The sequence below is a fragment of the Petromyzon marinus genome, chromosome 11 (assembly GCF_048934315.1).
Source record: "Petromyzon marinus isolate PM22_M1 ecotype Great Lakes invasive population chromosome 11, UKy_Petmar_22M1.pri1.0, whole genome shotgun sequence".
Lineage (NCBI taxonomy): Eukaryota > Metazoa > Chordata > Hyperoartia > Petromyzontiformes > Petromyzontidae > Petromyzon > Petromyzon marinus.
Genome location: NC_133677.1, coordinates 8,306,852 through 8,330,804, shown reverse-complemented (window position 1 = coordinate 8,330,804; position 23,953 = coordinate 8,306,852). Strand labels below are relative to the sequence as shown.

General features: G+C 47.2%; 1 protein-coding gene across 3 annotated transcripts in view; it reads right to left on the bottom strand.

Annotated features, from left to right (window-relative positions):
• The window catches only part of PDE6C (phosphodiesterase 6C), a 42,176-nt gene that overhangs the window by 8,988 nt on the left and 9,235 nt on the right, over window positions 1-23,953 (bottom strand). For all 3 annotated transcript variants that reach the window (XM_032952120.2, XM_032952122.2, XM_032952121.2), the window contains exons 7-19: window positions 22,262-22,328; window positions 21,388-21,435; window positions 19,859-20,008; window positions 18,649-18,792; window positions 17,862-17,927; window positions 15,528-15,674; window positions 14,306-14,413; window positions 13,836-13,945; window positions 10,208-10,295; window positions 9,508-9,608; window positions 8,291-8,398; window positions 6,743-6,806; window positions 4,382-4,456 (exon numbers count right to left, since the gene is read on the bottom strand). In XM_032952120.2, the coding sequence (XP_032808011.1) occupies window positions 4,382-4,456; window positions 6,743-6,806; window positions 8,291-8,398; window positions 9,508-9,608; window positions 10,208-10,295; window positions 13,836-13,945; window positions 14,306-14,413; window positions 15,528-15,674; window positions 17,862-17,927; window positions 18,649-18,792; window positions 19,859-20,008; window positions 21,388-21,435; window positions 22,262-22,328 (1,276 nt within the window). The remainder of the gene's footprint in view (window positions 1-4,381; window positions 4,457-6,742; window positions 6,807-8,290; window positions 8,399-9,507; window positions 9,609-10,207; window positions 10,296-13,835; window positions 13,946-14,305; window positions 14,414-15,527; window positions 15,675-17,861; window positions 17,928-18,648; window positions 18,793-19,858; window positions 20,009-21,387; window positions 21,436-22,261; window positions 22,329-23,953) is intronic.

Here is a 23,953-nt window from a genome sequence, read left to right as displayed (position 1 = left end):
ACGCATAATATTGGTCTCGAAAGCCTCCGTGTTTAACTTTAATTATCTGGCGATACTTCCGTGGCAGTGGTGCACAAACACGCATCACAACAATGTTCGACGCGTTCGTCAATAACAACACAAACGCCGTGGCCTTCAAAACCGCAGAGTGTTCTCTGTCTCTGTGTGCTGCAAAGAAGGTCTATTTCCAAAAACATGGCTCATTGTAGACTTTATATATATAAAAACATGAAGGCCACAGTGTTATCGACGAACGGGTTTTGAGTCGTAATGTCTAAATGACATGAGTGGCACGTGTGTGGGACACGTGTGGGGGCACGTGTCTACGGCACGTGTGTGGGGACGTTTGGGGGCACGTGTGTGGGGCACGTGTGTGGGGCACGTGTGTGGGGCACGTGTGTGGGGCACGTGTGTGGGGCACGTGTGGGGGCACGTGTCTACGGCACGTGTGTGGGGACGTTTGGGGGCACGTGTGTGGGGCACGTGTGTGGGGCACGTGTGTGGGGCACGTGTGTGGGGCACTTGTGTGGGGCACGTGTGTGGGGCACGTGTGTGGGGCACGTGTCTACGGCACGTGTGTGGGCACGTGTGAGGGTACGTGTGTGGGGCACGTGTGAGGGTATGTGTGGGGGCACGTGTCTACGGCACTTGTGTGGGGCACGTGTGTGGGGCACGTGTGTGGGGCACGTGTGTGGGGCACGTGTGTTGGGCACGTGTGTGGGGCACGTGTGTGGGGCACGTGTCTACGGCACGTGTGTGGGCACGTGTGAGGGTACGTGTGTGGGGCACGTGTGAGGGTATGTGTGGGGGCACGTGTGTGGGGCACTTGTGTGGGGCACGTGTGTGGGGCACGTGTGTGGGGCACGTGTGTGGGGCACGTGTGTGGGGCACGTGTCTACGGCACGTGTGTGGGCACGTGTGAGGGTACGTGTGTGGGGCACGTGTGAGGGTATGTGTGGGGGCACGTGTCTATGGCACTTGTGTGGGGCACGTGTGTGGGGCACGTGTGTGGGGCACGTGTGTGGGGCACGTGTGTGGGGCACGTGTGTGGGGCACGTGTGTGGGGTACGTGTGTGGGGCACGTGTGTTCTACACACGGAAGAGCAATGCCGCGGTGTTTTGTTCTGCAGTGCAAAGGTGAGAACTCGAGAGGCCAAGATATATCGTCTCGTTTGCAAGCGTGACCTGGGTCACCAAATTGACAAAAACAAAACAAATACAGAACAACGATGAGGCAAATAGAAAAGTGTTATCAGAAGATACATTGAAAATATTGCACAAACATGAATCAATGTTAAATAAAAGTTAAATATTCGATTCCCTTCAACGCAAATCGGCTCGGGCAAAAAACTGATCACGGTACAATTACAAAATTTATTTACAGAAACATTAACAGATATTGGGTGACTATAGCACCAATATCTATACAGATGTAGCACCATAGATGGAACGGTACCTCATACCGTCAGGGGAGGGGCTGCAGCGCCAGCCCAAGAGGGGAGGGGCTGCTGGGGGCTCAGGAGCCCCAGACAGCTAAGCCCCTTGGTGCCCCCAACGGGGGGGGGGGGGGGCTGCGGAGGGTCTAGGATCCCTCGCAGCCCCACCCCTCAATGGGCAAGGGGCATAAAAGGGGACCTCCCCAGCCGATCTGGGACCAGTTGAAGACCGAAGCCGAAGACCAGCAGCTAGATAGGACCCTGGACCCCCTCGACCCGCTGCCCTTGTGAGGGCCAGGACGCTGTGCGGGCCAGTGGTGGGACTCTGGGCCAGTGGTGGGGCTCTGGGCCAGTGGTGGGGCTATGGGCCAGTGGTGGGACTCTAGGCCAGTGGTGGGACTCTGGGCCAGTGGTGGGACTCTGGGCCAGTGGTGGGACTCTGGGCCAGTGGTGGGACTCTAGGCCAGTGGTGGGACTCTGGGCCAGTGGTGGGACTCTGGGCCAGTGGTGGGACTCTGGGCCAGTCGTGGGACTCTGGGACAGTGGTGGGACTCTGGGCCAGTGGTGGGACTCTGGACCAGTGGTGGGACTCTGGGCCAGTGGTGGGAGTCTGGGACTCCCGGCCCCACGCCCTTGTGAAGGTGAGGTCCGAGGAAGCCAGAGTCAAGACCCGCACCTTGGCTGGGTTGGGTCAGGGGTAGCCTCCCCTAGGGTGATTATAGCGGAGGACCCGAGAGCGTAGCCAGTGTCACGGCATGCTAGGAGTAGACTGTGTCCCTAGGCTGAACAGTGTATCAGGAGGACTGCTGGAGTGCTGTGTTGTAATAAAGAAGTTACCTATCCGAAGTGTCTCTAGAACCCACTACACAGACAAGGATATGTCAACTAATTATCTGTCACATTTATTTGTGAGGGCTGTGAGATGGCTGTGAGATGGCTGTGCAGCAATGGCTTTGGGCCACAGATATATTTAGTTCACTCACTAGCTCGAGTCTGTCGATTTTGAAGTTGTCTGTGTGGAGCTATCAGTGATATCGCCTCGATTGGGTTGGGGTTTTTCCACACACTCTGCTTTCCTCTCACATGAATCCAAAAACTCATCCATCGCAATGCAGAAACTTCCAGAAAATCTTCACAAGTCAGCGTGGCCTTTCTGGGTAAATAAGAGGTCGTACTGTATTTTCTCCATTTTAATACTCTTTGAAAACTGAGGCACACCCAAAACCAATGCTCGGTGTGCATAAACTTAACAAATCTGGTCACACACACACATCTACAGAATGATAACACCCCCCACCCCCACCCCCCCCCCCCGCAAATGTTCGCTTTAAAATAGCATCTTGCAACTCTACACACCTCAAGACACCTCGCATCTCCACACCCCTCTAGACACCTCGCATCTCCACTCCCCTTTAGACACCTCGCATCTCCACTCCCCTCTAGCCACCTCGCATCTCCCCGCCCCTCTAGACACCTCGCATCTCCACACCCCTCTAGACACCTCGCATCTCCCCGCCCCTCTAGACACCTCGCATCTCCACTCCCCTCCAGCCACCTCGCATCTCCCCGCCCCTCTAGACACCTCGCATCTCCACTCCCCTCTAGACACCTCGCATCTCCACTCCCCTCTAGACACCTCGCATCTCCACTCCCCTCTAGACACCTCGCATCTCCACTCCCCTCCAGCCACCTCGCATCTCCCCGCCCCTCTAGACGCCTCGCATCTCCACTCCCCTCTAGACACCTCGCATCTCCACTCCCCTCTAGACACCTCGCATCTCCACTCCCCTCTAGACACCTCGCATCTCCACTCCCCTCTAGACACCTCGCATCTCCACTCCCCTCTAGACACCTCGCATCTCCACTCCCCTCCAGCCACCTCGCATCTCCCCGCCCCCCTAGACACCTCGCATCTCCACTCCCCTTTAGACACCTCGCATCTCCACTCCCCTCTAGACACCTCGCATCTCCACTCCCCTCTAGACACCTCGCATCTCCACTCCCCTTTAGACACCTCGCATCTCCACTCCCCTGTAGAGACCTCGCATCTCCACTCCCCTCTAGACACCTCGCATCTCCACTCCCCTCCAGCCACCTCGCATCTCCCCGCCCCTCTAGACACCTCGCATCTCCACTCCCCTCTAGACACCTCGCATCTCCACTCCCCTCTAGACACCTCGCATCTCCACTCCCCTCTAGACACCTCGCATCTCCACTCCCCTCTAGCCACCTCGCATCTCCACACCCCTCTAGACACCTCGCATCTCCACTCCCCTTTAGACACCTCGCATCTCCACTCCCCTCTAGACACCTCGCATCTCCACTCCCCTCTAGACACCTCGCATCTCCACTCCCCTTTAGACACCTCGGATCTCCACTCCCCTCTAGACACCTCGCATCTCCACTCCCCTCTAGACACCTCGCATCTCCACTCCCCTCTAGACACCTCGCATCTCCACTCCCCTTTAGACACCTCGCATCTCCACTCCCCTCTAGCCACCTCGCATCTCCACTCCCCTCTAGACACCTCGCATCTCCACTTCCCTCCAGCCACCTCGCATCTCCACTCCCCTCTAGACACCTCGCATCTCCACTCCCCTCTAGACACCTCGCATCTCCACTCCCCTCTAGCCACCTCGCATCTCCACTCCCCTCTAGACACCTCGCATCTCCACTCCCCTCCAGCCACCTCGCATCTCCACTCCCCTCTAGACACCTCGCATCTCCACTCCCCTCTAGACACCTCGCATCTCCACTCCCCTCTAGACACCTTGCATCTCCACTCCCCTCTAGACACCTCGCATCTCCACTCCCCTCTAGCCACCTCGCATCTCCACTCCCCTCCAGCCACCTCGCATCTCCACTCCCCTCTAGACACCTCGCATCTCCGCTCCCCTCCAGCCACCTCGCATCTCCCCGCCCGTGTAGCCACCGTGGGTGCTTACGATGGGGTTCTGCTGCAGGACCGTGCGCTCCAGGTCTCCCTGCTCCCAGAACTCGGCGGCGACCAGCAGTGCTACCTGGGGCATGGGGACGGCAAGACGCACGCATTGTTACATCCACTGCTGGATAAGGGCCGCCCCGCCCCCATGGCCACATTGTTGTACGCACGTCTGTTTGTTTCGGAAGGAAATTAGACTTCGTCACCAGCCCATAACGAAGGAGACGTTAAGTAAACTTTATACTCAACTGAATGAGGCTTTTTAGAATCCAGTAAAAATGAATGTCTAGTAATGTGGTTAAGACAACGGATACGTGCTTGTCATTTATATGCATTAATTAATCCCCCCCCCCCACTTCGCTCAAGATGCCATCAGATCTAGCCCTCTATTTAAGGAACGAAACAGGAGGATTTCTCCACAAATCTGGCTCTCGCCTGATGAGGCTAGTTGTAATTACTGGAGAAACGTCGTATTCGGATTGTAAATGTTGTGGCTTTGCTCTCCAACACACCGGTGTGCTGTACTAGTGACGAATTGGCCACGTTCTGTTTACGTTACAAACCTTACTAATTGGCTGTGTCGAGTGGTGGCGGGTTTAACGCAACATTTATATATTTACGCGATCTAACCCAATAAAACCTGTATCATGGAGTATGCATGCTTTTTAAATTATAATTTAAGTGGCCTCATGTTATTTCCACAAGTATAATTGTAAAACGCCTTGTTTTCAGTTATTTTCTCGTATTTTTGTTGTTGTTCAAAGTAACTGTGCATGTACCAAACGTTTCTGAACCTGAGGAATTAATCTCATCGTTAGATAGCAGCCTGAACTTGAATGTATTCCCTATGATGATAATATGAGGAAGTTAATGTGTTTGTACAACAATAATAGGAAGTCAAGCGTAGTTTGCACCTTTCATTGAAGTGAGACTCCAAGGCACCTCACAATAACCCGATACACATCTATGGGACCTTTTTTGCCAGTATCAAGATAACGGAAAAATGAGATTAGGCTTAACCTCGTCCACTGACCCTTGGGCTACACCCATCTCAAACCTTTATAACTCCCTGCCTTAGCAGCGCTCCCGCCAAATACTCTCAGCAGCTCTCCCGCTATATATATATATTTTTCACCTGATGACGATTGCTTGTGTTGCGATCGAGACGTCGTGATATTGTTATTATTTTTATTGTTTGTTCTATCTACGTGGCTTCACCGAGAGACCCAAAGAATATGAATAATAAAACAGCTGTTAAGACGTTCAATGCATATACTGTATGAATAATTATCAGAGCATGTTTGTTTGCATGTTTTGCCACAAGTGTGTGTCATTAATGCAGTAATTGATGCCATGCAATAGATATCTATTTGGCGTTTGAACATTTTAATACTTCCTGTTTTAGTCCTAGAAAGGGTAAAGACTATTCTTATTTTTTCATGAACCCTATACACAAACACCATGGCACTGCACTCGATAAAGTTCAAAGCATTAAACCAGTCAATAAACATCCTCTTTTCATAAGCCGTACAATAAGCCCAAACGTAATGCGTCATCGCGCTCGCATATCATTCATACGTCTTTCAACCAATTTCCACACATCCTCTCTTCATAAGCCTTACCATAATCATGCATTAGACATCACACCCCACTGACGTAGCAATGATACAGCATTCGGCCATTTACCATATATCCCCTTTGTATAAGCCTTGCAATAAGCCCATTATACATCTCATAACGCTCAAAATATGAATCGTGCCGCATTCAAAAATGTACTACGCACCTCCTTCTCATGAGCCGTGCTCATTATGAAAATTGCTTGTGAAAGAGCCACGTTTTGAGGGTAGACTTAAAACCAGACCGACATGGCCACGGCCGAGGTTACCATGGAGGATGGATCTAGAACGTCGGAGCTCCTTTAGGGAGTCAGCAGCCAAAATAACAAGAAGAGCCATTTTTTTCGAATTCTGTATATAAAAAAAACTATATTTTTAGGAGCCGCAATGCACGTGAATAGGGGAACGGTGCTCCTTAATAAATGACCGTCACGAAGCCAGCCCCTCAAAGAGCCACCGCGTGCGGCTCCGGAGAGACGCTGGTTGCCGACCCCTGCTGAGCTAGAGTTTGACAAGACCCTTGTAACAAACAAAAACACTGGGAATACTAACACCTCATGTAATCCATAAGCGGGTGTTTTTTTTTTGGAGGGTTAGATCGCGTATAAACATGTGTCGTTAAAACGCGCCACCAGCAGGCACAGCAAACGAGCAAGGGTTGTCACGTGAACAGAACGTGGCCAATTCGTCGCTAGAACAGCAACACCGGTGGTGTGTTGTTCTCGCGACATTTACAATCGTGGTCATACCTTGCTCTGCACTTCCCAAGGCTTGGTGATGGCTGACAGGTCGCAGGCGGTCATCATCATCGCCCTGCGAATGGCATTTAACAGACGGGTTCACCTCAACGCTGCGCCGATTTCGCGCTGTTTACGCCGCTAACCCATTTCTGCACAAAATTCGCTGTGCCACGCGGCTTGCATTCACTCACAAGCGGCTATACGGTCGGACGTGGGACAACATTGTCTGTGTGTGTGTGCTACGTGTACTGTATGTATTGAGACAGAGGCGGCCGGGCGTGGTGCTGGCCGCCCATCATCCCCTTGTGTGCTGTTCCGGCATTCGTGGTTGCTCACTAACAGCACTTGGCCCAAACAGTCTGCTAAGGCTGCACTATACTGGGGGGATCTTTGTCTGTGCATGTACTGTGGGAGCTGCTCGGCAAGCAGCCTCCTCCTCCTCGTCGTGCTGTTTTGTTTGCTTTGTGCGCCATTGCCTTGGGACGCATCTACACCCACGACCACGAGCGACTACCGCCACACGCAGAGAGGCGAGAGAAACGTGTCCAGCATTCCATTACGAAGTGGGGCGACAGTTTTTGTATTGAAGCTTGACAGACTGGCGGTAGGGAGTGCTGTTCACAAGTCCAGGGCGACCAACGGGAAGCCCTGAGGCAGATGGCATGGAGACTCTCGGGGTGGTGGGGGGGGTCGCCGCCGTGACGACTGCACGGCAGCAGCGGAGGGGAGACAGCGGCGGTGGTGGTGGTGGCGGTGGTGGTGGCGGTGGCGGCGGTGGCGGTGGTGGTGGCGGTGGTGGTGGTAGTGGTGGTGGTGGTGGCGGTGGTGGTGGTGGTGGTGGCGGTGGTGGCGGCGGCGGCAATAAGGGGCCATCCATTTAGTAGGTACGCAAAAATCTATCAAAACTTGACCCCTCCCTGTACGTCAGGCGTACGGACGCCTGACGCACGCCCCCCCCACCCCCCAAATCCTACAGAACGGCCGATATTTAATCCACGCAGAAACGATCAAGGATTAATAATATTAACGTGTTTAAGCAAACAGATAGTCCACCGCCCGGACTATCTGACTCATTTGAAGGCCAATGTAGACACATTATTATCGAGGCTTCACCCCCCCCCCCCCCCCCCCCCACCGTTTCCTATGAGTACGCACATTGTCAGTAGACCCTGCATACGCAAGCGTACGCATTTGGGTTAACCTCCCTCCTCCATGCGTACGTACTACGTGGATGGCCTCTAACGTGCCAGTGGTGGTGATGGCATCAACGGCTTCGACTATGATGACGTCTTGAGCTTGAAAGATCTCGTGACAACTTGACAACAGAAAATTGCCGTCACTAAAAGAAACCCCTCTCCTAGGCCAGGGCTACCTGGTGGGCAACTGCTAAAAAAAATGTTTTTTTTTCCGTCAGACTGGCAGGAATGAAATTATAATACTTAGCGGAAAGGGGCTGCGTTGACTCTGTCCGAGTCCCACCGAGATCTGCGTGACTGGGACGGTTGCACGAATTTCGTTTCCCCTAAGTTGCGTCGCACGCCACGTCTGTAGCTTTACATGATGATCTCCTTCTTGGTGGGGTCGCAGGTGATGTACTTGATGGCTTCAGCCTCGTTCCCCAGTGTCTCGCAGTGATCCACTATCTTCACAAACATCGCTCGCTTCCTGCGGGTCAAAAAGCCAGAGAAATTAAAAACACGCACGTTGTACACGGGCCTTGTAGTAAAGAGTATAACGTGAGCGCAATGGTTCCCGGACCTGTGGTCCAACGGCAGGTGTATAAACATCGGAGGTAGGCCCTCCATAATGATTGTTGACAAATGGACCCGACCGTGTTTGTGGAGTGCTCTTGCCTATAACGTCAGACAACCCAGAGGCATTGGTTCAACAGGCTGATATGATTGTGAAAGTCAAAGTCTACCCGGAGTTTCCCTGCTTAAACAAATGGCATTGTAAGCATTGGTTTAAAAAAAAAGACTCATAGGCTGACGGGACTAAAATCCTATTTAATTTTATGCAGAAAGACTGACGTTCCTCCGCCTTAGCTATTATGTTAATTACTACTATAATGAGCCAAGAATGTCTGTTTGTGTGTAACGCGCGTGACGTCACTCCACATGCCGCCCCCCCCCCCCGTCATTAATATTCATGAGTGGGTGGATTTTTACACTCGCGCAGAAGAAAGTCAAGTGGAAATATTTTTGTTTCGCAAATTCGCTTTAAGTTTCACGTTTCTTTATTGAAACTGAATCTAATAAATGATTCTACGCAGCAACAAAGTGGACTTGGTGTCTTTATTTCTTCAGCACTTGAGACAAAAGATACATCTAATTTATGCTTCTACGTTATGGTTAAATAGACATTTCTCGGTGATTTTCCAGATATTGTATCGATTTCCAATTGATTTCAACCCCCAGCGACCGAAAGCAGAAGAGAATAAAGTATCAGAGCAGTGAATTTGAACAAATTGAAGGTCAGTTTATATACAGTGCTACAGTGACATTAATTGACGTGTTTTATGACTTCGTTTTGTGCAAGATTCACTGCCACGAATACAGTGCTACAGTGAAATGCAGTGCAGTGTTTCATGACATGCTTTCGTGCAAGATTCACTGCCATTAAATTTACACAAGATACACAATTATACTCTGCTCATTTTTTTCGTAAACATCACAGCTTCCGTCCTACGGACGGGGGAAAAGGATGCTAATTTCCTATAATCCTCCACGGCAGTGCGTGGTGAGCGGCTGTGTGCACACAGGCCGATCCCTTACTTGAAATAAAGAGCCAGGTCGGTGGCGATGATGGCGACTTCCATGAGGTGGAGGACGGTCTCGTACTGCCGACGGTTCAGGTTCTGGAAGATGTTCAGAGACTGCAAGAGAGGGCGACGCGAATGCGCCGGCTGTCGGCGCTGCTGCCAAACCACAACGGAGCGCGAGCGTTCATTCAGTGGCGCTGTAAGGGGACGTAATGAACCCGCGACAGAACTCGTGATCAATTATGTTACAGTTTCAGGCCCATATGTGGAGTAACTGAGCGTGGATTTGCCCATATACGATATGTTGTTTTTTTTTTTGGGGGGGGGGGCGGGGGGGGGTATGTTCTTCTTGCTCAAATAAGGAACAGTGGAACGGGAATCGTCATAAATGATACCGGATTTTTTTCGAGCGTCAAAACGATCATAAGCTCGATGACTGCTCGGTGCTCGACCATAGCTTGACCATAACTCGACCACTAGGCCATTAGCTATGCTGAGCGTTGACATAATGGATCATTCATTCTGTCGTGGATGCATTGCGTCTTGTTCCAGCGCCTTTTTTTTGGGTGGCGGTCAAGCGTGGGAAGAGTGCCTGGCCCTCGTCGCTCACCGGTCTGCGCACAGTAGTGGCGGTGATGCCACTGCTGTGTCATTTGGCAGCGGTGCTCAAGCACAAGCAGACAAAAACCGAGCTCGACGCGCTCGTCAGTAACCTCGTCGGTGAGCAGGGTTTTGGAGTAGTCCAGGTGATGTCTCTCCATGATGGACGTCCCGTGGAGCCTTGCGAGCGGAGCTGCAGACCTACGAACGGGCACAGCGCGCAGCGGCGGCGTATGAACACACACACAAGCGGGGTTTTAACAACTCCGTGTCCGCGATGTGGTTGGCGTGGGTCCTTGTGGAACAAATGAATTGGCAGGGGTGGGGACCTCCTGTCACATTTTGCCCCCCTCTCTTTTGCAGCCCCGCCGGCTCTTGGTAGGCCCCGGTGCAGTTCTGCACACTCGGTAGCTATGCCACTGTCTTGGAATACAATGTTGTAAGCTACCAAGGCCTGTCTACCAATCCATAATATGAGTGTGCTGGCTAACATGGAAATCTGACTTGGACAGGACCTTAGAGATTGGATACCCAGTGAATTATTATATAAAAAAAAATTCTGTTGAGCATACAGTGAGGGAAAAAAGTATTTGATCCCCTGCTGATTTTGTACGTTTGCCCACTGACAAAGAAATTATCAGTCTATAATTTTAATGGTAGGTTTATTTGAACAGTGAGAGACAGAATAACAACAAAATCCAGAAAAACGCATGTCAAAAGTGTTATAAATTGATTTGCATTTTAATTAGGGAAATAAGTATTTGACCCCCTCTCAATCAGAAAGATGTCTGGCTCCCAGGTGTATTTTATACAGGTAACGAGCTGAGATTAGGAGCACACTCTTAAAAGGAGTGCTCCTAATCTCAGCTTGTTACCTGTATAAAAGACACCTGTCCACAGAAGCAATCAATCAATCAGATTCCAAACTCTCCACCATGGCCAAGACCAAAGAGCTCTCCAAGGATGTCAGGGACAAGATTGTAGACCTACACAAGGCTGGAATGGGCTACAAGACCATTGACAAGCAGCTTGGTGAGAAGGTGACAACAGTTGGTGCGATTATTCGCAAATGGAAGAAACACAAAAGAACTGTCAATCTCCCTCGGCCTGGGGCTCCATGCAAGATCTCACCTCGTGGAGTTGCAATGATCATGAGAACGGTGAGGAATCAGCCCAGAACTACACGGGAGGATTTTGTCAATGATCTCAAGGCAGCTGGGACCATAGACACCAAGAAAACAATTGGTAACACACTACGCCGTGAAGGACTGAAATCCTGCAGCGCCCGCAAGGTCCCCCTGCTCAAGAAAGCACATATACATGCCCGTCTGAAGTTTGCCAATGAACATCTGAATGATTCAGAGGACAACTGGGTGAAAGTGTTGTGGTCAGATGAGACCAAAATGGAGCTCTTTGGCATCAACTCAACTCGTCGTGTTTGGAGGAGGAGGAATGCTGCCTATGGTCCCAAGAACACCATCCCCACCGTCAAACATGGAGGTGGAAACATTATGCTTTGGGGGTGCTTTTCTGCTAAGGGGACTGGACAACTTCACCGCATCAAAGGGATGATGGACGGGGCCATGTACCGTCAAATATTGGGTGAGAACCTCCTTCCCTCAGCCAGGGCATTGAAAATGGGTCGTGGATGGGTATTCCAGCATGACAATGACCCAAAACACACGGCCAAGGTAACAAAGGAGTGGCTCAATAAGAAGCACATTAAGGTCCTGGAGTGGCCTAGCCAGTCTCCAGACGTTAATCCCATAGAAAATCTGTGGAGGGAGCTGAAGGTTCGAGTTGCCAAACGTCAGCCTCGAAACCTTAATGACTTGGAGAAGATCTGCAAAGAGGAGTGGGACAAAATCCCTCCTGAGATGTGTGCAAACCTGGTGGCCAACTACAAGAAACGTCTGACCTCTGTGATTGCCAACAAGGGTTTTGCCACCAAGTACTAAGTCATGTTTTGCAGAGGGGTCAAATACTTATTTCCCTAATTAAAATGCAAATCAATTTATAACATTTTTGAACACGCGTTTTTCTGGATATTTTGTTGTTGTTATTCTGTCTCTCAAGGTTCAAATAAACCTACCATTAAAATTATAGACTGATCATTTCTTTGTCAGTGGGCAAACGTACAAAATCAGCAGGGGATCAAATATTTTTTTTCCCTCACTGTACATCAATAAAATTCGTTAATGATCATCAGAATAATTAAAAAAATGTATGAATATCGAGGCAGCTAATGGTATAAGAGGAAACAGAAACAACAACGCTTTTTAGTCAGGAATGATTCATCCCTGGCGATTTGATGAACTGCCACAATTCAGTCTCAATTCCATCCGTAACTTGTTTTGTATTTTTCGCATTGCAGCGAATGGTACCATCTTTCGTGGCTGCACAGTTTACGTAACAACGTTAACAAGTCAAACATAATTGACTCTTCAATCAAATCAATTTAGTGCAACACACATACGCATCAAAACACACCGATTCTTGCACCCGCACTTTGAGAGACCTTGCTTACGGATGGATAATCAATGTGACTCAATGGTGCAATGCAAGTTTTAAAGATCATTTCCACAATGTAAATATTTACCATTTAAACCGTTTTCTTTTTCAGACTACACATATAAAACACCACATTTTAAAAAAATAAGAATAAAAAAACTGTGACGTTGACGCAAAACAGTTTTTTTTTTGCCATGGCCTCAATCAGGACTGTATTACTATGTAATTGTTACTGTAATTGTTTACAGCCTTCATAGACTTTGTCTAACGAGTTTCTCGTGAGTATCAGGAAGTGTTGGAATTGGCGTATTGTCTACACAAAGCCTTTGCGACACAGGGCAGCAGCGGTAGCCAGTGATGTCAATACCGTACTGGTGATATCTAACAAGGAAAAAAAAAACTGGTACACAGATGTCTTATTATAGGCTGTATAAAACACGCATGCAGCGTGTAAAAGTCACGTGACATGCAAGTAATGCTGGGAGTACCGAGCTGTGCCTGTATATTTGGAGTTTGCATGTCTCTCTACCTGTGGTTGTGTGGATTTTTCTCCGGGTCCTCCGGTTTTTCCCTCCACATTTAGAGAGACATGCGTCCAGAGTATTTGGCTGCTATAAATGTCCACGCGATAAGCCGCTTCGTTGACCTATCATTTGTGGCCAGGTCGCTTAATGAAAAAGAGCTAAATAGCTCAGTGGGACTTACCGAGTAAAATAAAAAAAAAATCGTTTTAGTTATGGTCACAATATCAACTCGTTTTAGTTATGGTCACAATATCAACTCGTTTTAGTTATGGTCACAATATCAACTCGTTTTAGTTATGGTCACAATATCAACTCGTTTTAGTTATGGTCACAATATCAACTCGTTTTAGTTATGGTCACAATATCAACTCGTTTTAGTTATGGTCACAATATCAACTCGTTTTAGTTATGGTCACAATATCAACTCGTTTTAGTTATGGTCACAATATCAACTCGTTCTAGTTATGGTCACAATATCAACTCGTTTTAGTTATGGTCACAATATCAACTCGTTCTAGTTATGGTCACAATATCAACTCGTTTTAGTTATGGTCACAATATCAACTCGTTTTCGCTGTCCGCAGCAATCGTCACTCGTGTGCAATTCTCACTCCTCGTTTCGTTCCAGCACGCTGCCACCTTTTCTCCATCTCCATTTCCCCACGGTTCACAGGCGTGTGCTAGACGGGGACCGCGGCAGCCTTACTTCATTTGGTAGAGGTTGTTGGTTCCCCTGTGGTCGATGTCGTGGCAAAACGCCGCCGCCACCATGGCGAAGGCGTCCAGGTCCGTGAAGTACTTCTTCAGCTTCCCCGTCTGCGTGGGCAAGAAGAGCCACTGCAACGTTCAGCCGCTGGCGATTCGTGAACGGAGGTTGCCAAGCGAAGCGCCGCGCACGTAAATGTTGCTTTTCAGAAGAGTGTCTTCAATGCTGCTAGCCTTCACGCTAATGTTACGTTGCTAATGAGTAGAAATGTATGAATGCGTTTGGGAAAGCCTGTTACGAGTTAATTCATTGTTGTCTCGAGCATCTCGTGATGTACTCTTGCAAGCAAAGCAGAACAATATCTGTTTTAAGCACAACACGAGGGTGTATATTATGCATTTTGTCGCTGTTAAGAGTCCAAGCAATGGCAACATAGAACCGTCTTCCGGCCAAAAGACTGAGGTCCTCACCATCAGCAGCGTAAACATTGTCTGGCCCACGTTGAAGCCATGGCGCCAGTTGTGGTAAGTTATAGTGCGGTAGCCCTTGCTGACGGTAATCATCCAACGCACCAGTGTCTGAAAATAAGGAAAACAAATGAAAGTATATTAATTCGAGAATGCTGGGAGGGGGGGGGAGGCGTTCACACAGAAGCGGATACATCGTGGGTGATGATGGCTATGAATTGGAGCATTGTGTGATCGTGGACAATGACATTTTTAACGTCGGTGTATATTCATCTCGGTGACTATGGTTAATGTGAGATTGGCAGTGGCATTGTCTGGTTGCCAAGCGCCCCCCTGGTGAACGGGAATTCAATGGGGCCCCATTCTTCATTCTCCTCCCCTTTTGGTAGCCAGGAGGCTGGGCCCCCTCCAGCCCATGAGCCCCGGTGCAGTTGCACCGCCTGCACACTCAATAGCTACACCGCTGTGGATAATGCTTGTCTGGGCCACTCGGCCTAGATTCAGGGCTTGTGCCGCTCTTCTTAGGTTGTTCGTTACCATTGTGATTTTCTGTTGCATTACTGCAATGACTATTATAGCACAAGTAGAAGAAGCTATTGCTTGAACGGAAACACAAATGTTGATTTAAAAAATATCAATTCCACACCTCAGGGCTTGTAAGTTCGCTCTACTGCACTTAAGCTGCATAAAACTTCACACGCAATTAGAAAAAAAATGTACACTTAACTACACTTAACTAACCCTAAAACACACCCAATCTCTTTGGATCATAGAAGCCAAGCAGATTTGATCCTCGTGAGTAGTTAGATGGGCGACCACCACAGCTTGTCAGGTGTTGTTGGCGTGGGGCTGCGAGATGGCCAGGAGATGGCAGTACTGGGGGTCACCCCCCCTTCATATGTGTGGTGGGGTTTCGTCGGCTACTCTGGTTTCTTCCCACTTGAAGCCAAAAACTCGGCGTGCGTTGGTGAAGGTGGCGCGTACTGGACCCACCGATTTGAAGTATCACTCGCCAAATGGTGTTAACCACGGCTGGGAATCGAACTCGGGTTATCGTCAAGTTTGTCAGCGCACTGCTCTAACTGCCTACGGCCTCTGCAATGCCTATTGCTGTAATTCAGTAGAATGAATGAATAGACCACTGATTGTTTACGATTCGTTCATTCGCGGATTTATCATTTCCAATGCTACTCATTGCGAAACAAAACACGCTCGATAAGTGTACCTCCGGCGGGACCTTGAATTTGTCGACGACGCCCAGCTCGAAAAAAATCCTCATGCCTCCCTTCACCAGGTTGAACTCGGTCTCCTCGAGATCGCTGAAGTGGAACTCGTAAAGTTCCATCTCCTTGGGGTCGGGCAGCTCCTGCTTCTGCACGGCCGAAACAAAGGTCGCGTTACGGCCACCGCCGTGAATGACCCCTTGGCGAGAGCGATGCCTCCTCGCCCGACTCTTTTTCTCGCTTGTATCGTGGAGAGAGAGAGAGAGATGTGACGGTAATCGCGGAGGGAATTGAATTCTTAAGTCTCTCCAGGAATCGAACATTACCATCATCATCATCATCAAGATCAATGGGCAAATAGCCCGTAGGTGTCCACTGCACATTTCGTCGTTTCCACTTCAGTGACCTCGAACGTAGCGCTTTGCAATTCCCCGGCGCTCTCGATGGAAAGTTGCCCAAATAATATTGAGGCTCAAGAACCTCCACAAGTTGATTTGAAGCTTTCGTGACTGCAGGAATCCATACTCTTTGGTTCTTTCGGTAAAGTCACGTGGGTAGAAAGATAATAATAGATCACGACGTTTCGATGGAAACACAAGCAATCGTCATCAGGTGTGTAACAAACACAGCAGGAGGACTGACCTGGGCAATGATATCATCCACTGGGATCTGTTTAGGGGTGACTGAAAAATTCAACGCTTTAGCTAGTACCGATTTTAGGCTGTCGAAATTGGGCTGTTACTATGATTGTTGACAATCTTGTTAACATATAACTTTTTAATATGTGGTTCTGGCTTATTTTTTGACAGGAGGTTGAATTTCGCAATCAAGTTAACTTTACATTTGGTTGACATTGAAGTAGCTGAAGAAACTGTCATGTTATCTACATGGTCCCAATCAGATGTGGACATTCGATCTGTTAACACTAAGTGTGATTCTAAGAGAGTCTTGTCTAAATTATCAAGTTCAAATCGGAGCAATCTTATTCTCTCTGAGGTTAGAGCTAGGCTGGCCCGAACCAAGGTCCATTTAGAGTTAGTTAGAAGTGACATCAGCAGATGTGAGTGTAAAGGCGATCGGTATTACCTTGTGTTGCCAGAGCCACACATTAAAAAGTTAGATGTTAACAAGATTGTCATCAATCATAGTAACAGCCCAATTTCCGACAGCCTTAAAACGGTACTAGCTAAAGGGTTGAATTTCGCAGTCACCCCTAAACAGATCCCAGTGGATGATACCATTGCCCAGGTCAGTTCTCCTGCTGTGTTTGTTACACACCTGATCACGGTTGCATGTGTTGCGATCGAAACGTCTTGATCTATTATTTTTTCTACCTGCGTGACTTTACCGAAAGAACCAAAGAGTATAACCTCCAGACGTTAAAGGGGATTGAAATGTACATCCCCAATTACAAGCGGTGAAGATGTCAATGGAGGCCATATGTATGAAGAAATTAACCTGCTCATGTCACCTACAATCAGAACACCGTGGAGATTACCGCCGACCTTAACTGGAGCTAATGACACCAGTGATTTATATAAAAATATGGATGAATATTCAAAAAAGGTTTGAGCATTCGTCGTTTTAATGCACTGTTAAAACCTAGACCTTGCGGAAGTGGTGGCTCGTGCAAGGTGATCCATTTAAAGAGGCCTCACTGATGTCTAAGGAGCCCTCTGACTTTATTTTCGACAGGCAATTGATGCTATGAGAGCGACGGGCCCCACATCTGAGCAAAGTGTATCAGCAGCGAGTCAAAAGAGCTCGTCATGACAACAATAAAGATCTTGACTTAGAGCTTTCGTGACTGCAAGAATTAATATTCTTGGGTCTTTAGGTAAAGTCACGTAGATAGGTTCTGTTATTTTTTGTTATTTTCTTTGAACCTATCTACGTGACTTTACTGTAAGACCCAATAATAACAATGATGATATGAAAATATAAGAATAGTTTTACCCTTTCTGGCAATAAAACAGTTGTGTTAAGATGTTCAAACACCAAACAGAAAGCTTTTGTAAGGAATCAAGTTACTGCATTAACCGCACATACTTGTCGGGAACATGCAAACAAAAACACATGCTCTGGTAATATACTGTATGCATCGTCTTTGAAAGTGATTGGTCTACACCAACAATATTGATAATGCAATGCATAACACGAGCAATATTTCACGGACATAAATAACCGTGACTCGCGGAGCCACGTTCAGTGTCGCTAGAAAGCTGAGCAAGAACAGGCGGGGCCTTTAAGAAAGCGGTGGGGCCTCAAAGAATGAGGTGAGGACTTTAAAAGGCCAAACGTGCTGGAGATGCGTTTACTCGCTCTTCGATACTTACGACCAACTTTTTGAGTTCAGCTTCTGAGCAGTTTTCAATCTCCTTGTTCAGGATCTCTTTGTTTTTCTGAAAGACACATTTTTATCCCGGTTGTTGAAGAAAGACGCTAAAAGTGCTTCGAAATTAACTCAACAAATGTAACCGCACAAAATGAATATCAGATTTGAGCCTGAATATTGAGCCTGAACGGGTCCTACCTACAAGCCGTGCTAAATAATTAGAAATCGACAAACAGTCAATTTCTCCATTTTAAATAATACCTTTTCGTTCTTTAGCTTATGGGCCTTCCAGAACAATATTTTAAAGGAGAATTTAAGTTGGAAAACTCTGGATTAGTCTCAACTCTCTTTCTCAGTTAAAACAGGTCTGCTGATGAAAATATGGCTTTACAACTTTGTTCTCGAAGGTCTAAATTGGCAAAAGACTAAAACAAATATTTTGCATGGAAAAATTAACCTAGAACATTATTATTTTACCCATGTTCCTCCCAGATGGTGCCTAATGTGTAACGCATGTATACAGCTGTAATAAGGCAGTCATTTTTTTATTTAAAACTTTCGTGACTGCAGGGATTCATATTCTTGGTTCTTTCGGTAAAGTCACGTAGAAGGGAAACAATAAAATAGTAAAAATATATTTTTATTATTTTTAATATATATTTTTTAATTATTTTATTGTTTCCCTTCTACGTGACTTTACCGAAAGAACCAAGATAAGGCAGCCATTATCAATCCACTGTGGGATGAAGGCCTCCCCAGTAGTTCCCCCAAGACCACCAAAAACGTACTATGACGGTCTGAAGCTCGGTGTTGGTGCACTTGTTGTGGTAAAACAGCATCTCCAAGGCAATGTCCTTCCTGAACTCAATCTTGTTCATCTTGTCATACGTGTCCGTGTTTAGCACGGACCACCCCAGGAACTGCGTCAGAGCCTGAAACGAACGACGGACAACAGCAAAGGATTGCTGCTCATCACAGTTATGGTAAGATTTGTGACTTAAACACGTGATTCGTAAATATTAGGGATCTCCTTGAAAACGCTACTGTACGTGGTTAGAAGATCAGGGCTAGATTTTATCCGGGCCTCTGCAGGGCAGTGATCCGGGAAATATGTATTTACCCGGCACACCACATCCAGTATACCGTTCACTATGTCTGTGGCTACTTGGCATGTGTCATCTACAGAGCCTACCTATGACCCGGAAAAATATGAATCGAGACATGAAGTCCTGCGTAAGAGTATTTATTAGCTGTGATGGCAAAGCTCTTCACTCGACTTGAATTGAGAAACGTTTCTGACTTTCATACTTTCTGTGTCAGATTGAGTCATGTAGATGTTTCATACGCAAAAACAAGCATACCATTCTCAGTATTTGGCACCCAAATTTCAAACAAGTATGCCTCCGACCAGATCATCCTGAATGTGCCTAATCTCATCAGATCTCGGAAAATGAGCAAAAAGTTGAGCCTGGTTAATACCTGGATGGTTGACTGCCTGATAATACCAGGTGGTATAGAATTGAGCTGCAAGGTGGCCAAATTTGCAGCAGGGCAGTGGGTTCGTGTACCTATTTGTGCAGATTACTGAGTGCTACCTCCTCCAGAGGACCCGGAGGAAAATCCACGTGACCACGGGGAGAACATGCAAACTCCAAATACATAGGCGTTAGGGTCAGGATTGAACCCACGATTTCCTGCATACCAGGCAAGGAAGATAATATCTCGCCACCGCGGCGCCCTGGGTATTTAAATGTGGGAGGAAACCGGAGCACCCGGATAAAACCCCATGTGTGCAAGGGGGCAACGCTCTATCCCACCTGGAACACGTGGGGTCCACATTTTTGCTGCACCCCCTTCTCCTGGCAAGCCAGGGTATGGCACCATTCTCGAACGCTCGCAGGGAGGGAGCTAAACAACTTCTGCGCGGCGATCCACCGACCTCGATGCCGGATTACAGGCAGCCACGTGCGCAGCCATCGCGGTTGATGAAACGCTCACCTCCATGATCATCTCGTCAAACTCATCAAAGGGCTTGCCGTCCTTGCGGTTGAAGAAGGTGGCGACGCCCACGATCTCCTCCTTCTTGTTGACGATGGGCAGCGAGAGGACGTTTCGCATCACGAAGCCCGTTTCGTCCACGGGGTTGAGCTGCGGAACAAATTGACAAAAAACCCCAGGAGGTGGCCCGTAGATAAGGATACCTTTCATCACGCTGCACAAATGAGCCGCGCTGGGGTCATGCCGAACCAGCCCGGCGTGGCTCAAACAACCTCCGGGTTGTTTTTCCACTGCAAAACCCGAGTTGTGCTGCTGACATCGTCATTTAAATTATTTAGATGATTTTTTTCTGCTATAAATGTTAACGTGATAAGCCACTTCGTTGAACTATCATTCGTCACTTAAAACTTTCGTGATTGCAGGAATTCATATTCTTGGTTCTTTCGGTCTGATGAAGACCGCTTGTGTTTGCGATCGAAACGCCGTGGATTTTTTGCTTTTATCATTTTCAATTTTATTTTATTTTTTATTTGAATTTCATTGTATTATTTTTCTTTTCTATCTACGTGACTTTGCCGAAAGAACCAAGAATATATCATTCGTGGTCAGGTTGCTTCTAAAAAAGAAACTAATAACTCGGTGGGCTTTACCTGGTAAGCGAAAACATAGTTTAGTTTTATTTGTATAATATTTCTCAGCGATGTGTTTACCTTGCCTATAGTTTGCACCCCTATCGTGTTTTTGTATTGTTTGTTGTTGTTACGTTCTGACCTGCCTCCAACCTGCACATCTGTGAAAACGAGCTTTAAAGCTCATCGGAACTGAACACCATTTAGATCAGCGATGGGCAACCTAGACTTGTTAGTGGGCCGCATGAGCGGCCTTTTTTCGCCTCGGTGGGCCGCAAGTTGGAAATAGTGCTTGTGCACTAATCGTGACCGCACGCATCACCCTAACACACTGAGACCAGGACACCACGAGGTGCTCCACGGGCCGCAGGTTGCCCACCGCTACTTTGGATGCTGAAATTGTGATCGGAACCAGGAATGTACTGCCACAAGGACAAACCGTCCCACAATGCATTGTGCCAGCAACATTTTTATAATTTTACTTTAAAATAAAATGCGTTTATTTTGTAATACTTTTGATTATCGAAGGGTTTGTCTGGTACTGAATAGCAAACTATTCGGTGATTGTTCATGTCTATTTAAAAACTGGTCATCAGAGAACATTTTTTTTTCTAATCAGGCCGCATGGTGTTAATTGCAATCTACAATCCTCTATTAACCCCATCTCTCTGTCCTCCTCTCCATTAATGCGTTATGAAGAAGAGCCATTGCCATGTTGTTCATCGTTTATATTTTTTTCTTTTAAGGCATTGTTATTTACGAATTAGTTTAGTTGTTAAATATACTTTGGCACCACTGCCAATACAGCGTCACTAAAAAACGTACGTAAAAAATTGGTCAGTTGTTTTGTACACGTGGGTTTATCAGTAATTCGAGTGGAATGGCATTTGGTTTACTCACAGAAAACTTGAACATTTCATCGGCAGGAGCGTTCATAATGTTGCAGATCTGCATCACAAAGTGGACAAACGGTTAATTATTAACCTGATCAATACGGTAACAACAACAACTGAATTACATACCAGGGGTGGAATGATTCGCCCTCCCTGGAACATTTACGACTTGGCAAGATTCACGGTTGTGATTTCATTCAATAAATACATTTCTTTTTATATTACAAAGAATGAAAGCACCCCGAGTGATTTTCGACATTGCGTACAATGTAATTAAAATGTATAAATGTAACATATAATGCGCATGCTGTCAGTTACAGTAAACCTATTAAATAATAACATGACTTATGAAAACGATGTCATATAACCATGATTCCTTCTGTTACTCCAGAAAACGATTTGTAATGCACAAATATAATTGGTAATGTCAATGTGTTTACAACTGTTACTTCTCTTATTTAGTTCCTAAAGAATTGTTTTATGAAAAAAAGTTAACATTTTAAAGTTAAAATGAGCGGCGAGCGGCGCAATCGGACAATATTTAGCAAAAAGGACGATACTATTATCCTGGATCTTCTATCGTCAAATCGCAGCATCCCCTATAAGCCAGGCCTTAAGCTAAGCTGTCTGGGACTGTGCTCAAGAAAGCATTTTCTCCACCCCCACTGCCCTATTTTGATTCTGATTCATTCCCCACTGCTGCTGAGGGGCACGGGAGAGGTTGGGGAAATATATCATAAGAAGTTACACCCGGAGCCTGAAATCTACGAGCCCATCGATCTGACTGGACAGCAATTTAGGAAACCTTACGAGGGAGATGCATGCCCTGCGTATGAATTATCGTATGCCCCCCACCCTCTGCAGAACAGGAGGCAGCTTACAAAGCCAGTCTCTGCCACGTAGACTGGAAGGCCGCTGACTAAGGCCCAGTGGTCATCTGGTGGAGTTCTGTGAAAAGGAAAGAGGCATTCGTTACAAATATTAGTTTTTTATAACTCTTCGTTTGGCCTTAATCCTGACCTCATATATCGCGTGGGGCAGAATCAAAAGTATCTAAAGCAACACGATCCCTTCCCGGTGGCGTAGCATGGTTGGCACGGGCCCATGGTGCAGATTATTTTGATGGTTTTGCTGTTATATATTTTCACATGATAAGCCACTCTGTTGAGCTATCATTTATGGCCAGGTTGCTCTTGAAAAATAAGTTAATACCTCAGTGGGCTTCGACTGGTGGGATAAAACATTGTTTCGTTTTGTATGCTTGTGGGTGATGTTGGCCTTTCTTGTACATTGCACTACTGTCGTGTATTTTTTTTAATTGTTATTTTGAAGTTATTATCGGCGCCTAATGGACATCTGTGAAAAAGAGCGTCGTAGCTAATCGGATTTCTCCAGTATAAATAAATATTATGATTAGGAATTAAATTATATTTTTCCCGCCCACCCACCGCGCAGTCCAATCCCCCCCCCCTCTTCATAGCCTGGCTCCTGGGCCCCCCCACCCTGACCTGTGGGCCTCCGTGCGGTTGCACCGCACAGGTGGCGCTACTTACTTCGTTTTTAATTTCAGTCATGGAAATGCACGTTGAACAATAATGGCGAGGACCTTCCCGAGTGGACATGTGATTGTGACAATAAATAATTTTGAGGTCACTGGAAGATCTCGAAGCGATGTGACGTCTGGCGCCATTTCGAATATCTCAAAGCTACGCAACATCTGGCATTTGAAAGAGCTCAAAACTGAGGCCTTAATCAGCTTTTTGACAGGAAATCTCTCTCCGACCTCTTGACAAAAGTGGCACGTTGCAAGGTATTTAAAAGTGTATTCTCTTATTTCAATTCAATGCACTTAAGGCAGCGTAAGAGCCTCAGGGGAAACCTCGGTACAGATAAAAAAAATCGTATCAGCAGATGCTCAAGACAAATAAAAATTGCAGAATATTATTAAACAGCATATATCACAAAAGCAAACACGATTCTATTGCGACGCGTTCATCATAATAACAACAAACATTGTGACGTGAACATGTTCTCGAGCGCTACGGATTAAAATGCGGAGTTAATTATTATAAACAGCACCGTCGTGGATTCATGTCAGGATAACAACATTTAACATGAAGACAATGCACTTGAGTTCACACTCAGCGTCACATCTCGAGATTCTAGATGTAAGCTCCAGCGAAGTGGCGTACCCGTTTAAATGTTGTGAGATCATCCGCCAACAACAGCGATCGTGCTACTGAAGCACGTTTGATTCACGTGTCGCTTTTATTCATTGGCCGTGTCGGCCGGGTGGAGGAGGGTTTACGGCACATTTTTAGAGAACGACCAAACCCAATAGATACCGATCATGAACCATCGTACGTGTTGGAATAGACTGTAGTGGCACATGTGCGTATGCAGCCCGTTTGTAAATCCACTCCTGGGTGAGGGCCTCCCCATACAGCAGGCGGTTGTGTGGGTTATTTGATCATATTTCACCACACTGGTCATTACTGGCTGGTGAAGGTGGCAGGCATAGCTGTTGGAGCATAGTACAATACAAAAATGGATTTTGCTGCACTGTTGCCTTT